Source organism: Pelobates fuscus, chromosome 5 (genome assembly GCF_036172605.1).
Source record: "Pelobates fuscus isolate aPelFus1 chromosome 5, aPelFus1.pri, whole genome shotgun sequence".
NCBI classification, from domain to species: Eukaryota; Metazoa; Chordata; class Amphibia; order Anura; family Pelobatidae; genus Pelobates; species Pelobates fuscus.
Window position 1 is genome coordinate 92,409,652 of NC_086321.1, and position 18,805 is coordinate 92,428,456.

Genomic DNA, 18,805 nt, shown 5'->3' on the forward strand with positions numbered 1-18,805 from the left:
GCCATCCCTTATAGCGCTTCACAGGCCGTCGCGTCGTTCCGCAGTTGAAGAGGGCGGGAGCGCGCGCTGCTAAGTCCATTGGTGACGTCAACGCGCGTGCCAGCGTCCGTCCCAAATCAGAAACTCGGGGAAAAGAAAAAAAAAAGTAATCTCCCTCCCTCCCGGCTCGCGATCGGCAGTACATTGCGCAGGCGCACTCCTGCCCCGGCTTTCTCAGTGTGACCTGCAGAGGCGCCGTACCGCCCGCACCCGCCCCACCTTCTCTGTGTGCTGCTGCTCAGCCCCGTCCCGTCCTCCTTACTGCCTCCCTCCCCGCCTCCTCCTCTTCCTCTTCTGGTTTCCCCGGCATCGCTCCGTCAGCTGCCCTCATTTTTCAAACAATAACAGGCTGTGTGCCTCTCGCCCCCCCGCCCCCCATCCATCCTTCCACCGCTGAGGGCAGAGAGCGGGAGAGGCCGCGGGCCAGCCACGGACAGCGGGGAGAGGCAGCCGGCATGGCATCCAGCTTCGGCAAGATCCAAATCGGGATCTATGTGGAGATCAAGCGGAGTGACGGTGAGTGTGTGCGGAGACCCCCATCCTCCATGACATCCTGCCATCCATCCATTCATTCATAGCACCCGCCATTGTGTGCCAGGGACCGGGCCAGGGGTGGGCCAAGCTGCAGCACTCACAGACCTGGCGCATAGCTGCCACCCCCAGCACCTTCAGCCATCACATCCAGCATCCTTAACCATTACAGGCTGGGCGAGGAGGAAGACAAGCAACCATCCCCACATCACCCTGAGCCAACACATGCTGGGTCAGCAGGAGAAAAAGCTACGATTCACATCACTCTGAGCCATCACAGGCTGGGTCGGGAAGAGGAGAAAAAGCTACCACCTCCATCAGAGCCATTACAGGCTGGGTCAGGAGGAGGACAAACTCCCATCACCCTAAGCCATCTTAGGCTGGGTCAGGAGGACAAACTACCACTCCCATCACCCTAAGCCATTACAGGCTGGGTCGTGAGGAGAAAAGGCTACCACTCCCATCACCCTGAGCCATCAGAGGCTGGATCAGGAGGAGGATAAACTACCACCCCCATCACCCTGAACCATCTCAGGCTGGTGGGTTGGGAGTAGAATGGGGGATGGCAGTTTATCAGCTGATTGTTGGTTGGACTGTGAATGCCAATGGGGGGCAGACAGTGACTGGGAGAAGGTAGAGGAGTGCTATAGGGACTGTGAGGGCTAGTACTGACAGGATGTGTTATATATTTGTGTATACATTATCTATGTCAGGGTTTGATGATCCTGGTAGGCTGTATCCCCTGGGATGACATGAACGGGATCTGCTGGACATGACTGCTTTCTCTGTAGAATAAATTGGGGGGAGATAAACCATAGATTAATGTGTGAACTGTGTGATGGAGGGGGGACTTGGCATGTTGGTCATTGAAACTGTAAGAGCCATGTGTCTGGGTATCCATGTAAAATATTCAGTTAAATGGGGAGGAGGGCATGAGTGGTAGTAAGGGAAGCAGCTGGGAGTGTTTTGGTGTCACTTGTCCTAGCAACCGGCAGAAAGGCTGAACAGCGACACTCCTGACAGCACCTGGGAGGGGTTAGCAGAGTCCCAGCTCAAGTTACATTAACCCCCAATATACAGATCATATGGGTTAACACTTAGCCAGTTTTGCCAAGGTATCCCCCAGTCTATAGGGAATATATTGTAAACATACATTAGCTGACTTGGTTTATGTGCTCTTTCCTCCCTACTGTTTTCCTGGCTTTGTAACCATTCAGTGCATTACTGCAGGTAGAGAGCAAACTGTAGTGCTTCGTAGTGCAGTGGGTCTTAACCCATGTTTCGGGACCAAAAGTTGGACCCCCCTTTTTTATTATTGTGTCTAACGGTTAGAACAGGAACGTGCTATTGGTCATGTCCCAGCAAATGCAGCCTGTAAATGGTATCTTGTAGCGGCCCTGCCTTCCCTAGCACAATGGAGACCGAGAGTGGGAAGAATCTTACATTTCTTATTACTACATATTATATTACAGTTGAAGAATTGGTCAGCGAGGTAATTTTCTAACTGAAGAATGGGTCACCAAACTAATTCCATGTAAATGGTTCCCTGTTAAAGCTTTAAAAAAAAAAAAAAACAACAAAAAAACACATCGTTCACTTCTGGATACTTTGTGTAGGCCAAATATGGCATAATTACAGTAAAATCATTACATTCAAGCACATCTCTGTACTTGTCTATTCTGACATTCCTGCTGTTGTACATTACATTTATTGTGATGCTCGGCCTCAATGTAAAATTCATTCCTCATCCGTTGGAGTGTAATTTGGTATCCATCTATGTTCTAAATTAGTTCATCCTGAAAGGTGTGCAGTTAATCTGCTACTGCTAGGCATTATATTTTATAACACTAGATATTGTTTAGGAGAATTCCTTATATTTTGCACTGGTCTCCTTTGTCCATGCGTGGATGCATCCTTCTAATGTAGCTTAAGCCATTTCCCGCAGACGTTTTTTTATTTTTTTGTTAAAGCAAAATTTCTGACCACGTGTTTTCTAGACAAATCTGGTAATGAATCTCATTATGCATCGTCTTCTTTTTTTGAAACATATCACATAAATGGATTTGCAAACGAAGGTTTCTGCAATGTTAGTATTGTATTAAGATGAGGTATTATAATGGAAATGTGTTATGTGCAGTGATTTGTAAATAGTCGTTGCAAAATTGTTTCATATAATAACCTTTCTTTATGGCTTGGCAATTTTGGGTTCCAAGGAACTAGCATTGAGAATGTAAAGTAGAGCAGCGACTGGGAATTTGCGTTTGCTCAGTATAATTCTCCCCCCTCCACTGTCATTATAAGATAGCATAGAGGTACTGAGGCAGAGAACTCTAAAGGGTGTGTGGTGTACTGCATCAGGATGCCCAGCCCTGCCTCCTGATTGGACCGCATTTCCTATCATCCTATCGGCAGCACTGCATACAAGTGCCAGAACTTGTTGCTATGGTCAAATGCAGGGGGACATATTTGTGATCCTTTAATTCTTTTTGGAAACATGGGTAGTTATTATTCGAGATTTGCATTAATTCTTTTATTTTAATGGGTGCCCTTCCTATGTGCATCTGACACCTTTGTGTCTTCTCATTGATTGTTAAAATGCTATACATATATATGGCATAAGGTTATCCAAAACTGCCATAGTGATTAAAAAAAAAAAAAAGAAAAGAAAAGACTTGCAATGAGGTAAAAGTCTAATAACATTGTTTCATTTGTGTTTTATGGTGTCCTGTCTCTCCAACTTCTTCTTTTTGTGTTTGCCTGACACTCACATATTCTGATACTTGGTCCATAGAATAATTGCAAAAGTACTATAAGTTTACAACCCAGTCCACAAGGTACACAACCTGTCTAAAATTTAGGCATTTTAAAGTTCTCTTGCTATTGGGATACTGATTTAATGTGGACTACTGGCACACCATGCGTTGGACACTACTGCCATAGACAACATGTGAAGATGTACTTTAGGTACCGCAGAAGATGTACTTTAGGTACCGCAAATGTGTACATTTATCATTATCCCTGTTGCTTGCCTCACACCAGCAAACACTCACACTTGTTTACTTGAGAGAATGGGAATGGAACTGTCACAAACAAAGATCTTCAAGTAAATACAACTTGGAGTATAATTTTTGTTTGCTACATTGTAATACATTTTTATTTTTTCCAGAATAAGAAATTGCCTTGTTATTGTTAAGTTACAAGTTTCTAAATTTTCCCGTCTAGTAGACAGCCACTAGAGGTGGAGTTAACCCTGCAAGGTAATTATTACAGTTTATAAAAAAACTGAAATAATTACACTTGCAGGGTTAAGAGTAGTGTGAGTTGGCACCCAAACCACTCCAATGGGCAGAAGTGGTCTGGGTGTCTGGAGAGTCCCTTTAAGAGCACATATAGCTTATAAGCTATTTACATTTTTATTTTCTGGAACATCACAAACCTGGGTATGGTCTGTCATACATAATTCATGTGCGCATTGTTCTATCCCAATAGATAATGTTGCAAAATTGTGCCATATTTTTTATTTTGCTTAACCAACAGAATAATTAACCCCTCGGCTGATTTAGCCAAATATGTTTTAAAGTTGCTTTTCCACCTTCTGGGTTCTTTACGCATTTTTCAAAGACCCTCAATGGTGACATTGTTGCTTGGTGTGCAGTGTCTTACGGGTGCAGTGAAGGTAATATAAACTTACCTAATGGTGTTCCCTGCATGAGCTACCATCTTCTTTCTTCAGCTCCTGATGCTTCAGGTAGACCACCACCTCAGTACTATACTCTTGCGTCTGAGTACATCATTGTATGGAGGACTCCACAGGAGACTCTATAGCTATTGACTTAAGATGATACCCTTTTCCCACAGTGGTTTCTAATGATTGCAATTGGAATGGAAAAATTTGACGGCGGAAGCAGAGGAAAAATACATAAGACAAAGTAGTCCATCTTTTTTGCATGAGTTGGAATTTTTTTTTTTTTTGTCAATCTTTCTTTTATTGAGGCATATAGTTGTATGGGAACAGAAAAAAGAAGGGGAGACAGTTAAGATACATTTCAAAAGGGGTAGAACAATACGGTTGGTACCGTCTCTGTAAAGCGTCTGCCTCTTTTTTTTTTTTTTTTTTTTTTTTTTATAAAGAACAAGTAGATTGCTAACTGTGTGGTACAATTATCAAGGCAATACTTAAGCTGCTCTAGTAACAATAGGTAGTGTTGGTACGACATGCTAGATACTGAAGCAGTCTAGTGTGGTTAGGTTAGTTAGTAGTAGTGTACGTATGATGTACATAGACTGCTTATCCAAAATGTGCTATATTCTCGTGTTGGAGCCGCTGGTTACAATCTTAAGACTTTTCCTGAGACTATATGGGCTATTGACATCAGGCTGAAAATTGCTAAGCATTTGTGTCTGTGTGTAAGCAGGCTAGTTAAACATTAAGTCATGCATACAATGGGAACATTATACCACTGGGTTCAGGGTACAGGCACAGCAAATTGCGCAACCGGTTGGGTCAAAATTATAAGCAACGAAATAAACAAAGCTGAGCTAGTACTTCCTCAACAATAAATGGGGAGTCTCTTATCCGGCATGTCCCTTCGCTCGGTGTCTTCAGTGAGTTACCAGGAGCTCTGGGTGAGATTTTAGGTGCCCGGTCATCCGATCCCCAGTAGCGGCAGGGGCGATACAAGTGTAGGGGAGTCCCATCGATTATCTACCACAGTGTGCCGTTTCATGGCTCTCTTCCATGGGTCTGCAGAAGGGTATGTATTGCTGGTCCATTGTCCCCGGTGTTCATGCGGATCAAGTCCGTCCCCTGCTGTAAGTGTATGGAGGGTCGTGGGGATCTGCGGTCATGGCGGGCGATTTTCTGCTTGCGTGGCGGTTGCAGGGAGACAGTGCCTCGAGGTGTTTTCAGCCCGGGAGGGTGAGAAGCTTGACGGGTTGTTAGCTGTAGATAGTGATTGTCGGGTTTAACCGATGAGCAACAGGTGCGGGGAATTGTCCTCCAGCCCCAGGTTGTTGTGGTAGCCGACACCTTCTGTCCACGGACTCGGTACCTACGTGCGGCCCGGTCCTGGCCCCCCAAGGGGCAGTTAGAAAATCGCGGTGACATCTGCCGCCTGCTGCGTGCGTTCTTCTCCCTGTCTGGTCGATGTCTGGAGGCCAGGCCTCTGTTGGCTATCAGCCCAGGCGGGCAGCCGCTGATGCGATGAGGCGTTATGAAGAGTATATTACCCGGAGGGGAATCTCCCGCCTCCCGTTCTGTACTCTGGTTTGATTGGCCGGCAGTGGCACGGGTCTGCAGTTTGTCCCAAAATGCCTGGAACAATGCGTCCAGTCTGGATTCAAGAGTGTTTGGGAATGACCCACGTGCCTGTGCGGGAGTTTGCGGTGTCTGTGGTAGGGCCTCCGCCATTTTGTGAGGTCGGAGTACCTTGTGTCGTCTGCTGTGTTCAGACAGCTGGGGTAGTGATTGATGCCGAAGTCCGTTCTCCCAGTGGGGACCGGGATAACCCCCACCGGTCCAGAGGGGGGGGGGGTAGGAGACCTGTAGAGTCGCTTGGTGCGTCTGGTGTTGGGGTGAGCGGCCGTCTCTCCCTGGCTCCAACTTTAGTAGGCCGCACTCAGCGTTTCGTCCTCCCGGTCCCAACGGGTTTCAGAGGGGTGTCCTCCGGTTCCGTGGTGCATTCCCAACATGGGTAGCGCAACCCGGTGAGTCTGCGGTCTATGTGGCCGCTGATTTTGCCCCAAATTTGGCCCGTCAGGCGAGAGCTTGTGTGGCCCACGTCTGTACTGCTTGGAGGTCAGACTCCGCCCCCATGAGTTGGAATTTTAATTAAATTACAATACAGCCTTTATGAGCATTGCATTAAGATTTTATCTATATGAAATGTTCAGGTTTTGTTTTTGTCTTTTTTTGGTGTGGGGGTAGGGGGGTGGTGTTTGATAGAGCTGGTTTGAGGTTTGTCACAGTCCTTCCCAAGGTCTGGCAGAGCGTAGATATCCGGCTTCTGCAACTCTGCAGAAGCTGGATGCACGTCATCAGACACCAAGAGAGGCTTGGCAGTTGGCACCCTGAATCCCGGGGATTCAGGTAACAGGGCCAGGGTAGCCTCATCACATCATAACCATTACAGTGGGCTTTAGATTGGTTATGATGCTTAGAGTAACCTGTTAAAGCAGCTTTGTCACCCCATTCCAATTTTAACATTTCATAAATGTAACACAAAAATGCTGATTTAAGATTTATTGGAATTTCACTGAAATTCAAAGGCAGTGTAAAGATATAAGACAAAGTTGAGACTACTTTGTCATATTGTAAATCCCTAACTTGACAAAAGGCAGAGCCATATCTCATCACTTTGCACAGCAATCGCTAGCAGAGCTGGAAGTTTGTCAGAAGCAATTTTGGATTACTGCTGTCAGAGGTTACATAAATTGATGTGTCTGAGGTTGTGTACCAACTCCACAGCTCTGTCAGAGCTGTGGAGTCTGAAGCAATATTGAGTAACTGGTACGAAAAATTTATGATTTAAAGGGATTCTATAGTGTTAGGAATACAAATCTGTATTCCTTACACTAGACTGTACCCTTTCATCCCCCACCCTCGCATCTCCCCATCTCCGCCCCCCCTCCAGCAAATAAATGGATTAAAATAAACTTTGTTTGCTCACCCAATTCCAGCATTTGCTCACCCTTTGCGCTGGATCAGCGCTCCATCTCTTCCCATGTCATCCAACAGTAGGACCTAATACACATGCGCAGCAAAAGCCGTGAGCACATTAGGCATTACGCATAGGAAAGCATTGCCTTGATGCTTTCCTATGGGGTTTCACTGACTCTGGATGTCCTCATGCAGAGCGTGAGGATGTCCAGAGTCAACTAGGCAAACTAGAGTCAGGTAACCTCCCAGGAAGCGTGTCTAGTGGCTGTCTCAGTACTGGAATGTAAACATTGCAGTTTCTCTAAGACGGCAATGTTTTACTTTGCAGGATTAAGGATGACAGTGCACCCAGACCACTTCAATGAGGTGAATTTTTCTGGCTGCCTATAGTGTCTAGGGATCGACCGATTATCGGTTTTACCGATATAATCGGCCGATATTCGGTATTTTCGGCAATATCGGTATCGGCCAATATAGATACCGATATTGCGATAATACCTCCCAGGACCGCCAGGCTCATTACAAGCCCGGCGGTCCTGGGGGGGCGGGCAGCAAGCACTTACTCAGCTCCCCAGTGTAACTCTCGCGAGACCCGCGGCCGTCAGAGCGTTGCCATGGGTTACCATGGCAACGCTCCGCGTGGCACGCTGGCCGCGAGAGTTGCACTGGGGAGCTGGAGTAGCTGCAGGGAGGTGAGTAAGTGCTTGCTGCCCGCCCCCCCACAGCTCAGCCCATGCCACTGGACCACCAGGGACTGCCACAGCCCCCCTCCCTGGCCAGGCAACAAGCAGGGAGGGGGGGAGAAACAAAAAATAATAATAATTAAATAAAAAAATAATGTAATAAAAAATGCCCCCCCCACACACACACACTCCATTATATACACATACACTACACAAACACACTGTGTATATAAAGCAGTGTGTTTGTATAGTGTGTGTATATAAAGCAGTGTGTTTGTGTAGTGTGTGTATATAATGCAGTGTGTTTGTGTAGTGTGTGTATATAATGCAGTGTGTTTGTATAGTGTATACTATACAAACACACTGCATTATATACACACACTACACAAACACGCTGCATTATATAAACACACTATACAAACACACTGCATTATATACACACACTATACAAACACACACACTCCATTATATACACATGCACTACACAAATGCAGTGTGTTTGTGTAGTGTGTTTGTGTTTGTGTAGTGTGTTTATATAATGCAGTGTGTTTGCATAGTGTGTGTGTGTGTGTGTATATAATGCAGTGTGTGTAGTGTGTATATAATGCAGTGTGTGTGTATATAATGTGTGTTTATATAATGCACACTACACAAGCATGCTGCATTATATACACACACACTATACAAACACACACACTCTGCATTATATACACACACTACATACACTACACAAACACACACACACTCTGCATTCATTATATACACACACTACACAAACACACACTTTGCATTTAGTATATACAGCATTCACGCACACTACCCACACACTCTGCTTTCACTATATACACACTGCATCCACTACACACTACACAAACACACACTGCATCCACTACACAAACACACACTGCATCCACTACACAAACACACACTGCATCCACTACACAAACACACACTGCATCCACTACACAAACACACACTGCATCCACTACACAAACACACACTGCATCCACTACACAAACACACACTGCATCCACTACACAAACACACACTGCATCCACTACACAAACACACACTGCATCCACTACACAAACACACACTGCATCCACTACACAAACACACACTGCATCCACTACACAAACACACACTGCATCCACAACACACACACTGCATCCACAACACACACATTGCATCCACAACACACACATTGCATCCACAACACACACATTGCATCCACAACACACACACTACACAAACACACACAGCACCCCTGTCTAAACACACTGCATCCACTACACGTGGCATGTATATTTTGTGCATTTACCTTTAGAAATAGTTTTTATTTTCCAAAATGGTAAATGTACAGAATATCGGCAAATTACATCGGCCTGAAAGTTCACAGAATATCGATATCGGCTCTAAAAAAATCAATATCGGTCAATCCCTAATAGTGTTCCTTTAAAGTTTACGTTTTTCTGCACCAACTCCACAGCGCTGAACGTTGGCGATGGCTGTGGTAATTGGTCATTGCATTTTTTGCAAAAATATACGAAGACCCAAGTATGTGACAGCAGCTTTAAGATGTTAGTGGGTAAAAGGGTACTTTAAGCACAATAACTATATCAACTTGCTGAAGTGGGATGTGCAGTTATTTATTTATTTATTTTTATTTAGCTGTGCCGCGAGCAATCTGCAAAGCTGCTGTAGGGAGGACAGGTCCGTGGATGGAACCGTGCAGTCTGACACTTTAGTGGCACAGCTGCCAGGATTCTTAGTGTGCATTTTGACTCACTGAATGTCAAAACCTCAAGGGCTTCTCCACAGCCAGGTATAACACTTGCCATCACTGTATGATGGAGGCTTGGAGTATATACAGTGGTACTAGTACAGGGCTTGAGAAATTATTTTGAATCTAGGAGTTAGCTAAAAAAAAATATAAGCTAGGTTTTTGTTTTATTAACAAAGCTTTTGTTTTTCAATGACAAAAATAACAGATCTTAAAAAATTTACACATAAAGAAGACTAGAGCCATAGGCGTTTAACGTATGCAGATAATGAATATATTCTGATGCGACACACAGATGCTTTATTCAGTGTATCCGTTTTTTTTCCTTTTGGCTTTTTATGGCCATGAACATGCCTTGTATTTTTAGAATTAAAGTACACTCTCCACCCCCCCCCCCCCCCCACCCCTTTTGGTGTGCTGGAGCGGATCCTTTCCATGGGGTCCAGTGGAGCTGCTATGATTCTGTAATCTTCAAGTTCTTCTTGCTCTGCTTCTTCGTGTGCATTTTAGTGACATTATAATCCGGCTTCTACATAACAGGGTACGCCAGGGAGCAGAACAGGAAGATTACAACTCCCTCGCCATCCGCCTCTGGAGGAACCATAAGGTCAGCTCTGTGTCCCCCCCTCCCCCCCCCATGACAAGAAGAACAGAGCTGGGCTCAACCATACTCACGACTTCTGTAGTTCTACCGCTGCACCTTCAGTCATGTGCATCGGCGCAAGCAGTGTTGACCGGGCTAACAAACACACCCAGGCACTAGGACAAAATTTGTGTAAAAAGGAAAGTGCACTGTGCAAGCAAGGCACTTTAAATGGCATTATAGGCAAATAAAGGGGTATAGCGGCTCAATAGACCTGTAAGTACCTCAAACTACAAACAATCTTGTTAGAAATAGAGTAAACTCAGTGGAATTAAACCACGGAATCCACTGGGTTCACTCTTTCTGGTTCAAGTCTGCTAAGACAAAATTCCTAGTCGCCATAGCGACCTGGCAGTTTGAATTTGCCAACGAGAAGTTGTCTTTAAAATTATTTGTGAATTGTTTTCCACAAATGACAACTCTGCATGTCTCATGTAAGCGGTTTACCAATGGAATCAGTTAAGTGTTTACATTTTTTTTTTTTTTTTTATAACTCTTCCCTTGTCTGGGGTGGGGATGATGGCTATGGAGGCAGAATTAGGAATACATCTTTGCATTCCTAACACTATAGTGTTCCTTTAATACATGCAGAAAAAGCCTTTGGCAAGTGGAACATTTTATCCCTGGTGAGTGTGATGGGAAACCTCCCAGGTTTGCAGTGGCAAGTGACTTTTAATATCTGCTTAGTAGCATGAGGCTTCAGGTTATGAGCCCTGATATAAATAATCTATTTCACAAGGGAGTAAAGGAAACCTTTGTATCGAATTAAATGAGGAACAAAGCAGAAATGGGATGTGTGAAATAAGGGTACATGTATCAGATGCATGGTTTTATTTTGTAGTACCCAGTGGGCTCTTTCACAATAGAGTACCGACGAATCCCTCTCTCCCCCCTCCCCCTGTGGTTTTTGGACAACACCTCATACTAGGTTTAGAGGCAGACAATGAGATTTAGACAGTGTGTTTGGAACATGTTGGGGTGAAATGGAATGGCTGTATTATCTCTCCACTGATTTCTCTTAGAATAGCCATGATGGAATGCTTTGCGTAACTTTCCTTGGTTTACAGTGTGCTCAAGCAATTGGCAAGTGCTGCTGCTTCTAATTTACATCATTCATTCATATCCTATTTTTAGAGCAGTAATTAAGACGACTGATTAGTTATATTGCAAATGAAAGAACTGCAATTCCCATATTATGAAATTAATCTTTCACAATTGGTATGTCAATGTCTAGAATATCTAGTTTCAAAGTGATAGAATTATGCTTTTCTACTATGGGACTGTGGAGGATTTTTTCTACTATGGGAATTGTGGAGGATACACTAAACAGTGTGAAATATATGTATACTTCTCAATAGAGTAATAAACTGGTGTCTTCATTTCAAATATACAGACATTACCAATTCTGGTATCTTCATGTCAAATTCAAATATACAGACATTCTTCATGTAAGGTGAAGTAATAAGGTCTCCACGAGAGATGCAGGACACAACAGGAGATAATGGAGTAACAAAGTCGGGATGTAAAAAAAAAAAAAATATATATATATATATATATATATTTTGCATACATATGTTTGTGTGTTTCTTAAAAAGAAAAAAATAAGTGTGTGTGTGTGTGTATGTATATAAAATGGAACAAGATAACAGCACTCCAGGATTTTTCAAATTGACTTCTTTTATTAAATATAATCCATGTTTACAGCATGGTCAAAGTTTCAGTTCCCAACTGTCCTGAGGAAAGTTCCAGTTGGGAACTGAAACGTTGACCATGCTATAAAGATGGATTATATTTAATAAAAGAAGTCAATTTGAAAAACCCTGGAGTGCTAGTATCCTGTCCCATTGTATGGTGTCACTGAGCACCAGGTAACAAAAAACGTATTTTCTAATTGGAGTGCAAAGTTTGTGGTTTGTCATATTTCTGATTTAAGTCTGCTAGGACGATGCAGATAGCTATAGATATCAAAAATAAAATGTAAGAGCGCAGGATCAACCACAATGATACTCACTGCACTGGGGAACCATTTCCAAGCACCTAATCATTGGGTGCAGCTGAATGGAGAGGCCAGATTAGTGTGTCTACGCACTTTATAGTTCACTCAAGCCAAATTAAATGTAGACTTTAGGTGAATATCCCCAGGCACCTTACAATTCAGGGCACCTGAATGGGGGTTAGGCTGTCCCGATTTATAGAAAGCACTTTGCAATTTGGATCAACCAAACATTATATTAAAAAAAGTCTTGAGTCCGAGTAACAAATCCGCAAAGTGCAGGACTTGCAAACGTTGTTGTGTCCAGTCAGTATCAGTATTATTGGTGTGCAGCATAGATATGGAGTAAAAGCGCTGTATCTATGCTGCAAATAATACAATAACACTGATCTGAAGAAGCAAGTATTGAGAAATGTGTGTATCATATATACAGAGATTTTACTCAGTCACTAGGAGTCTGTATTCATGTACATTTGAGTTTGATGTCTTTTGGTGCTGGCCCCCACCCTTATCCTCCTCCTTGGCCGACAGAGTCCAGCACTGCCCTGGCGAACGTTCAGCGTCTCCATGCCCCAGGAAGCACCTCTAGTTGCCGTCTCAGGAGTGGCCACTGGCGGTGTCCCTAGGCACCAATGTCAGAGAAAAGGCAGTGCCTACATTAAAAAAATCTTCAGCGCCTATACTCGCCAGAACAACTACATTAAGTTGTAGTTGTTCTGGTGACTATAGTGTCCTTTTGATTTATCAGAAGTAGTGCTGTTTTGTTGGCATATTAAGCTGCATAATCGTATGGCATTCCTTCTACCAACTGTAATTTTCTTTCCTTTCCCATACTTTTCAGCACAGTAACTACTCCAGTAGTGTATACAGTACTTAATATTTTGAGTATTGCCTTGACTATAAATAGTATGTCAAGCCTGAATGCAAATTGACCACAGAACTTTCTCCTTTTCAGGTCGTATTCACCAAGCAATGGTAACATCACTTAATGAGGACAGTGAAAGCATAACTGTTGAATGGATTGAAAATGGAGACACTAAAGGAAAAGAGGTATTCGTTCAACTTTTTTAGTTGTGATTGTTTTCTTTCCACGTGTGTCATGTTATCGCGTATATGCTCAATCAAGTAGCACTTCTTTTTGAAAATGTTTTGTTTTTTTAAAATGTTTTTTCAGTGTTTGAAAACAGTTTTAACTTTTTTTTTTTAAACCCCTTAATGATACATAACATGTGTGACAGAATTTTTTCTTTTATTGCAGAAGTTTGGTCATTAAGGGGTTAAAGGAGCACTCTGACATTAAAAACAAAATCATGGATTTCGAATGTTTGTGTTCTTGGATATCCTGTCCCTTTGCAAAAGTTATTTGTACTCCCCTTGCTATAGCCTCTACTGCTCCCCTGATTGAGGTCATACGTGCAATGATCTCAACCACTTGAATGCTTCCCCTTAGGGAAACATTAGGGTCTACTGCACATGCACAGCAGTTACCATGCTGCACCAGTTCTTCTCATTAGTGCAGTGCATCTCTGAGGAATGATAATGTCTTAATGCAGGGAGTGAAAAGGATGAATGTTGGTCCTGGAAGGATTGCAGGAATGTAACAGAAAGCAACTCAAGTAGCTTCAACTAGAAGTGATACTTTCTACTTTGCACATCCTAATAAATGTGAAGAATTAGTGTGCTTTAGGAATACCCACTTTCGCTGAGATCTGTCACTGCTTACTGCGAAGGAGTCTTAGCTTCTCTCTGATCTCGTCACAGAAAAAGGATGGTGATCATCCTGTGATGCTTCTCACAGAGAACCATTTGATTGGAGAGTTGCGGCCATTGCCATGCATGCACTTCTCTTCCAAAATGCTTCTTTATGTGAAGTTTGGATGACAATTTAAAATAGGTCAGCATTATTATAAATTTTAGGTAAATTATTGGCGTTAGATTTTTGTAAAGGAAGGGGAAAGAGAGAGGGTCACTATTATGGCAAAAAACAAAATGCCCCAAATATATTATATTTATAGTTTACCTTTAAAAATTAATAGTAAAGCAGCAATTCTGGAATAGTAGTTTAACCCCTTAAGGACACATGACATGTCATGTCATGATTCCCTTTTATTCCAGAAGTTTGGTCCTTAAGGGGTTAAACATCACCCATCCAATCTTCACCCATGTAATAACCGTTTCAGTATTTAGATTGTGGTTTGCTTATTTTGTTGGTGACTGGATGTACAGGATATGAGTAACTGTGTGTAGGAGTTTCAGGAAGTAAATCCGTCAAGGAAGAGGAAACAGAGAGAGTTGCATGTAGCACTACTTTGGAGGGAAGTTATTATAATAAACCATTGCAGTCCTACCTAATAGTAGATAAAGTGTTGTGACAACAGAGCACATGACTGGTGGCATATTTTTATTTACCCTGTTTCTATCTTGGGCTGAGGGTTTTTATTTATTATATTAGAACGACCATTCTGAGTAGCCTACCTATTTTGTGTTTGTTCTCTTTTTGCACTGCATAGTTGTTCTTCAGCTACTGGAGTGTACAAGACTATTACAATTTTCATGCAATATATCTTCCATTGATCGAATTGTACCTATATCCTACAGACATCTGTTGCTTATTTACCAACAGGTGTTTTTAAAAAAGGCAGGTGGAAATGTTCTAAAATTATGGCATTCACATTGTTTGGACTTTTTCCTTCCCTGCATACATAGATAAAGTTTATGTATGTCTTTTGATTACAGTGGAATTTCAATAGTTTCAGACAGTTTTTCTTTAAAGGGACACTATAGTCACCAGAACAACTACAGCTAATTGAATTTGTTCTGGTGAGTAGAATCATTACCTTCAGGCTTTTTGCTGTAAACACTGTCTTTTCAGAGAAAATGCAGCGTTTACATTACAGCCTAGTGCTAACTTCACTGGCCACTCCTTAGATATCTGTTAGAGATCCTTCCTGGGTCATGGCTGCCTTAAATGCATCCAAACATTCAGTGTCTCCTCCCTCTGCATGCAGACACTGAACTTTCCTCATAGAGATTCATTGATTCAATTCATCTCTATTCGGAGATGCTGATTGGCCAGGGCTGTGTTTGAATCATGTTGGCTCTGCCTCTGATCTGCCTCCTTGTCAGTCTCAGCCAATCGTATGGGGAAGCATTGTGATTGGATCAGGCTACCACTGATGATGTCAGCAGACTACTTGTTTTTCTGAGTCTAATAGCATGCAGAGTTAGAGCTTCAGTCTTGAATCCAGTAAGATTTTTACTATATTTATTGAGGCATGAGGGGCCCAGGGGGCTAGATGAAGGTTTTAACACTATAGGGTCAGGAATACATGTTTGTGTTCCTGACCCTATAGTGATCCTTTAAGATCATATATTTATAAAGAACAAGTGACAGATCTGCTTTAAGCTGAACTCTACACAAAATGTCACAAGTACCTAGATTATAACATAGGTGTGGTCAATCATTGGATGGAAAATGTCAAAGCAATGGTATGCACGTTTCTTCTTGCACAATACATGGTCAGTGCTCATATTTAAAAACATTTTTGGTGCATGCATACCACATGATTCAAGAACTAGGAATGAATACTTTTATGACCTCAGCAGAACACCCTTTTATACACATTGACTTTCCACTCTGCCTGTGCAAGTAGTTATTATTTTTTTTATTTTTTTTAGGCTATAACCTATGGAAATAGCCTATGTGCATATGTTTGTCTTGATTTGAAGGGTTAAATAGGTAATCATGGGCGCTTGGCAGTCCCATTGTAGGTCTACAATTTTTTCAGTGACAGAAATGGGAATCTAGGTAGAGCAGATTAGGTTCAGTATATGCAAAGACAATGATGATAAAGACAGGCCTCCTATAGATGGAAATTGTGAGTGCAATGGATTGGAAGAATTACTGTAATGACATTAAGAATTTTAATTTTCCCTCCAGATTAGAGACAGTGCACTACAACAGAGATTTTCTCTAATCTGGATCGGAAAGGCAGACAGGCAACCAATTTTTAATCCTGAAGACTCCTCCCAGGGTCCTCCTCCTATAGTTATAAGACCACCTGGAATCCCCAAAAACTTCGGCAGTGTAGGATGCAATTTACGGGGATACGGTGAGATGGTAGACTCCAGGGAGGGCTCTGTCCGTCGGATTCCTATGGCAAATTGTGCTTTTCTGGTGCAATGCAAACCGGGCGCCGGCGTCCACCGGGCTTTATACCGCCTATCATCTGAGCTGGGTACCGGAAATTGCAAAGGTGCGCTTTGCGCACGTGCTTGGAGGTCCTGCAGGTGGGATGCGTCGCACAGGTTGCGTTGCGTTCCCTCTAGAGATCGCGGAATGCTCTGCGCATGCGCAAAATGATCTCTTATAAAAAGGACTTGCGTTCCAGGACTTGGGAACTACAATCCTGCCCTTCAGCACACTCAGAGACCATTACGGTAAGACGGCTGTAGTTCTCCTTTATGCCTCTTGCCTGATTAAATTCGATTTTATTATAGATTTTAAAAATATATATAATTTTTATTTTTTCCTTTTCTTCTCTTCCAGTATGTCTTACTTAGAGTAGACAAATAAACCTGGAGAAAAAGGGAAAAGCTTAGCCAAAACAAAGCATTTGATGTCTGCCACTTGTTCCCAGCCTTTACCAGATGGCTACAAAAAGAAAACATGTGGCATTGCTGTAAAGAGGCTTCAAAGGAAGCTAAAAAGACGTAAGTTTCATCTCTCATGTCATGGTTCTAGAATAGCCTGCAGCAAACTTTGGTGGCGTTAAAGGAAGCTGCTCTGTTATCAACCCAGGCTGCAGTTCAGTCAAACCCTACGAAAAGAGCCGAAACATGTTCTTCCCCATCTAAAAGGAAGAAGTCGGGTTGGGAAATTCCGGAATTGAGTTCTGATTCATCGTCTGAGTACTCTTCCGAAGATTCCAGTAATTCCTCTGATGAGGAATATTGTTTTGAAGAACAGTACCTACCTAAACTCTTTAAGGAGGTCTTTAGCCTCATGGATGTGGAAAAATCTCCTTCAGGTATTAGGGTAAAAAGAAAGCTTAAGTCTTTTCCTATTCACCCTTCTATTCAGCAGTTGCTGCTTAGAGAATCGAGATTGGTACTCTCTGTCACCAGACGTGCAGTGGGACTCAGAAGTTGTTCAGCTGACTCTGCTTCTAAAAATTCATTGTGTGATCTCCCCTTTGAACAAGTTAGACTGTTTGGTTCGCAACTGGACGACCTGCTAAAACGTATGAAGGAAGGTATGAAAGCCTTGCCTGAAGGAAAGAAGAAACATTGGAACAAACGCTTCTTCCACAAAAAACAGCCGCTCTTACAGAGATTCCTTTCGTAGGTTCTCCTATAAGAAGAATCAAAGGCGGCCATTTTCCTTTCAGGAAAAGGGAAAGATGAACTTTCCAAAAAATGGAAAGAATATGACGCCATTCCTGTAGGGGGAAGACTTCTGTTATTCAAGGCAGTATGGCAGAAGACTACTACAGACAGTTGGGTCTGGTCAGTAGTTCAAAGAGGTTACGGTATAGAACTTCTCGAATTTCCTCCAAGAAAATTCCTCTGTTCAACTATACATTCCCCAGACATTGCGGCAGTTCTTCTCCAACAGGTTAGGGTCTTATGGCAAGAAAACGTTATAGACATTCTTCCAAAAGGAGAAGAATTCAAAGGTCCTTATTCAAGAATATTTTTGGTAAAAAAAGCCAGATGGTTCTTTCCGTCCAATTCTGGATTTTACATTAGTGAACAAGTTCATGCTTCAGAGAAAATTTCGCATGATAAACCTCTAATCTGCATCTCACATAATTGAACCAGGTTCATTACTATGTTTCATCAATTTGCAAGATGCCCATCTGCACATACCAATAGCAGCAAACAGCAGAAGGTTTTTAAGATTTGCCATACAAGATCAGCTTCTGCATTTTCAATTCAGGGCCTTACCTCTTCGGCTCCAAGAGTCTCTTCCAAGTTAATCATGGTTATCATGGCAGAATTACGGGAAAAAGATCTCCATATCGTACCGCACCTGGACGACTGGTTACTCATAGAAACATAGAATGTGACGGCAGATAAGAACCATTCGGCCCATCTAGTCTGCCCAGTTTTCTAAATACTTTCATTAGTCCCTGGCATTATCTTATAGTTAGGATAGCCTTATGCCTATCCCACGCATGCTTAAACTCCTTTACTGTGTTAACCTCTACCACTTCAGCTGGAAGGCTATTCCATGCATCCACTACCCTCTCAGTAAAGTAATACTTCCTGATATTATTTTTAAACCTCTGTCCTTCTAATTTTAGACTATGTCCTCTGGTTGTGGTAGTTTTTCTTCTTTTAAATATAGTCTCCTCCTTTACTGTGTTGATTCCCTTTATGTATTTAAATGTTTCTATCATATCCCCCCTGTCTCGTCTTTCCTCCAAGCTATACATGTTAAGATCCTTTAACCTTTCCTGGTAAGTTTTAT

The 18,805-nt window shown here is 42.6% G+C and overlaps 1 protein-coding gene across 4 annotated transcripts in view; it reads left to right on the forward strand.

Moving 5' to 3' along the window:
* Positions 1 to 229: 229 nt before the first annotated feature.
* The window catches only part of KIF2A (kinesin family member 2A), a 66,892-nt gene continuing 48,316 nt past the window's right edge, over positions 230 to 18,805 (forward strand). For all 4 annotated transcript variants that reach the window (XM_063454052.1, XM_063454054.1, XM_063454053.1 and 1 more), the window contains exons 1-2: positions 230 to 555; positions 13,286 to 13,380. In XM_063454052.1, the coding sequence (XP_063310122.1) occupies positions 495 to 555; positions 13,286 to 13,380 (156 nt within the window). In that variant the 5' untranslated portion in view covers positions 230 to 494. The remainder of the gene's footprint in view (positions 556 to 13,285; positions 13,381 to 18,805) is intronic.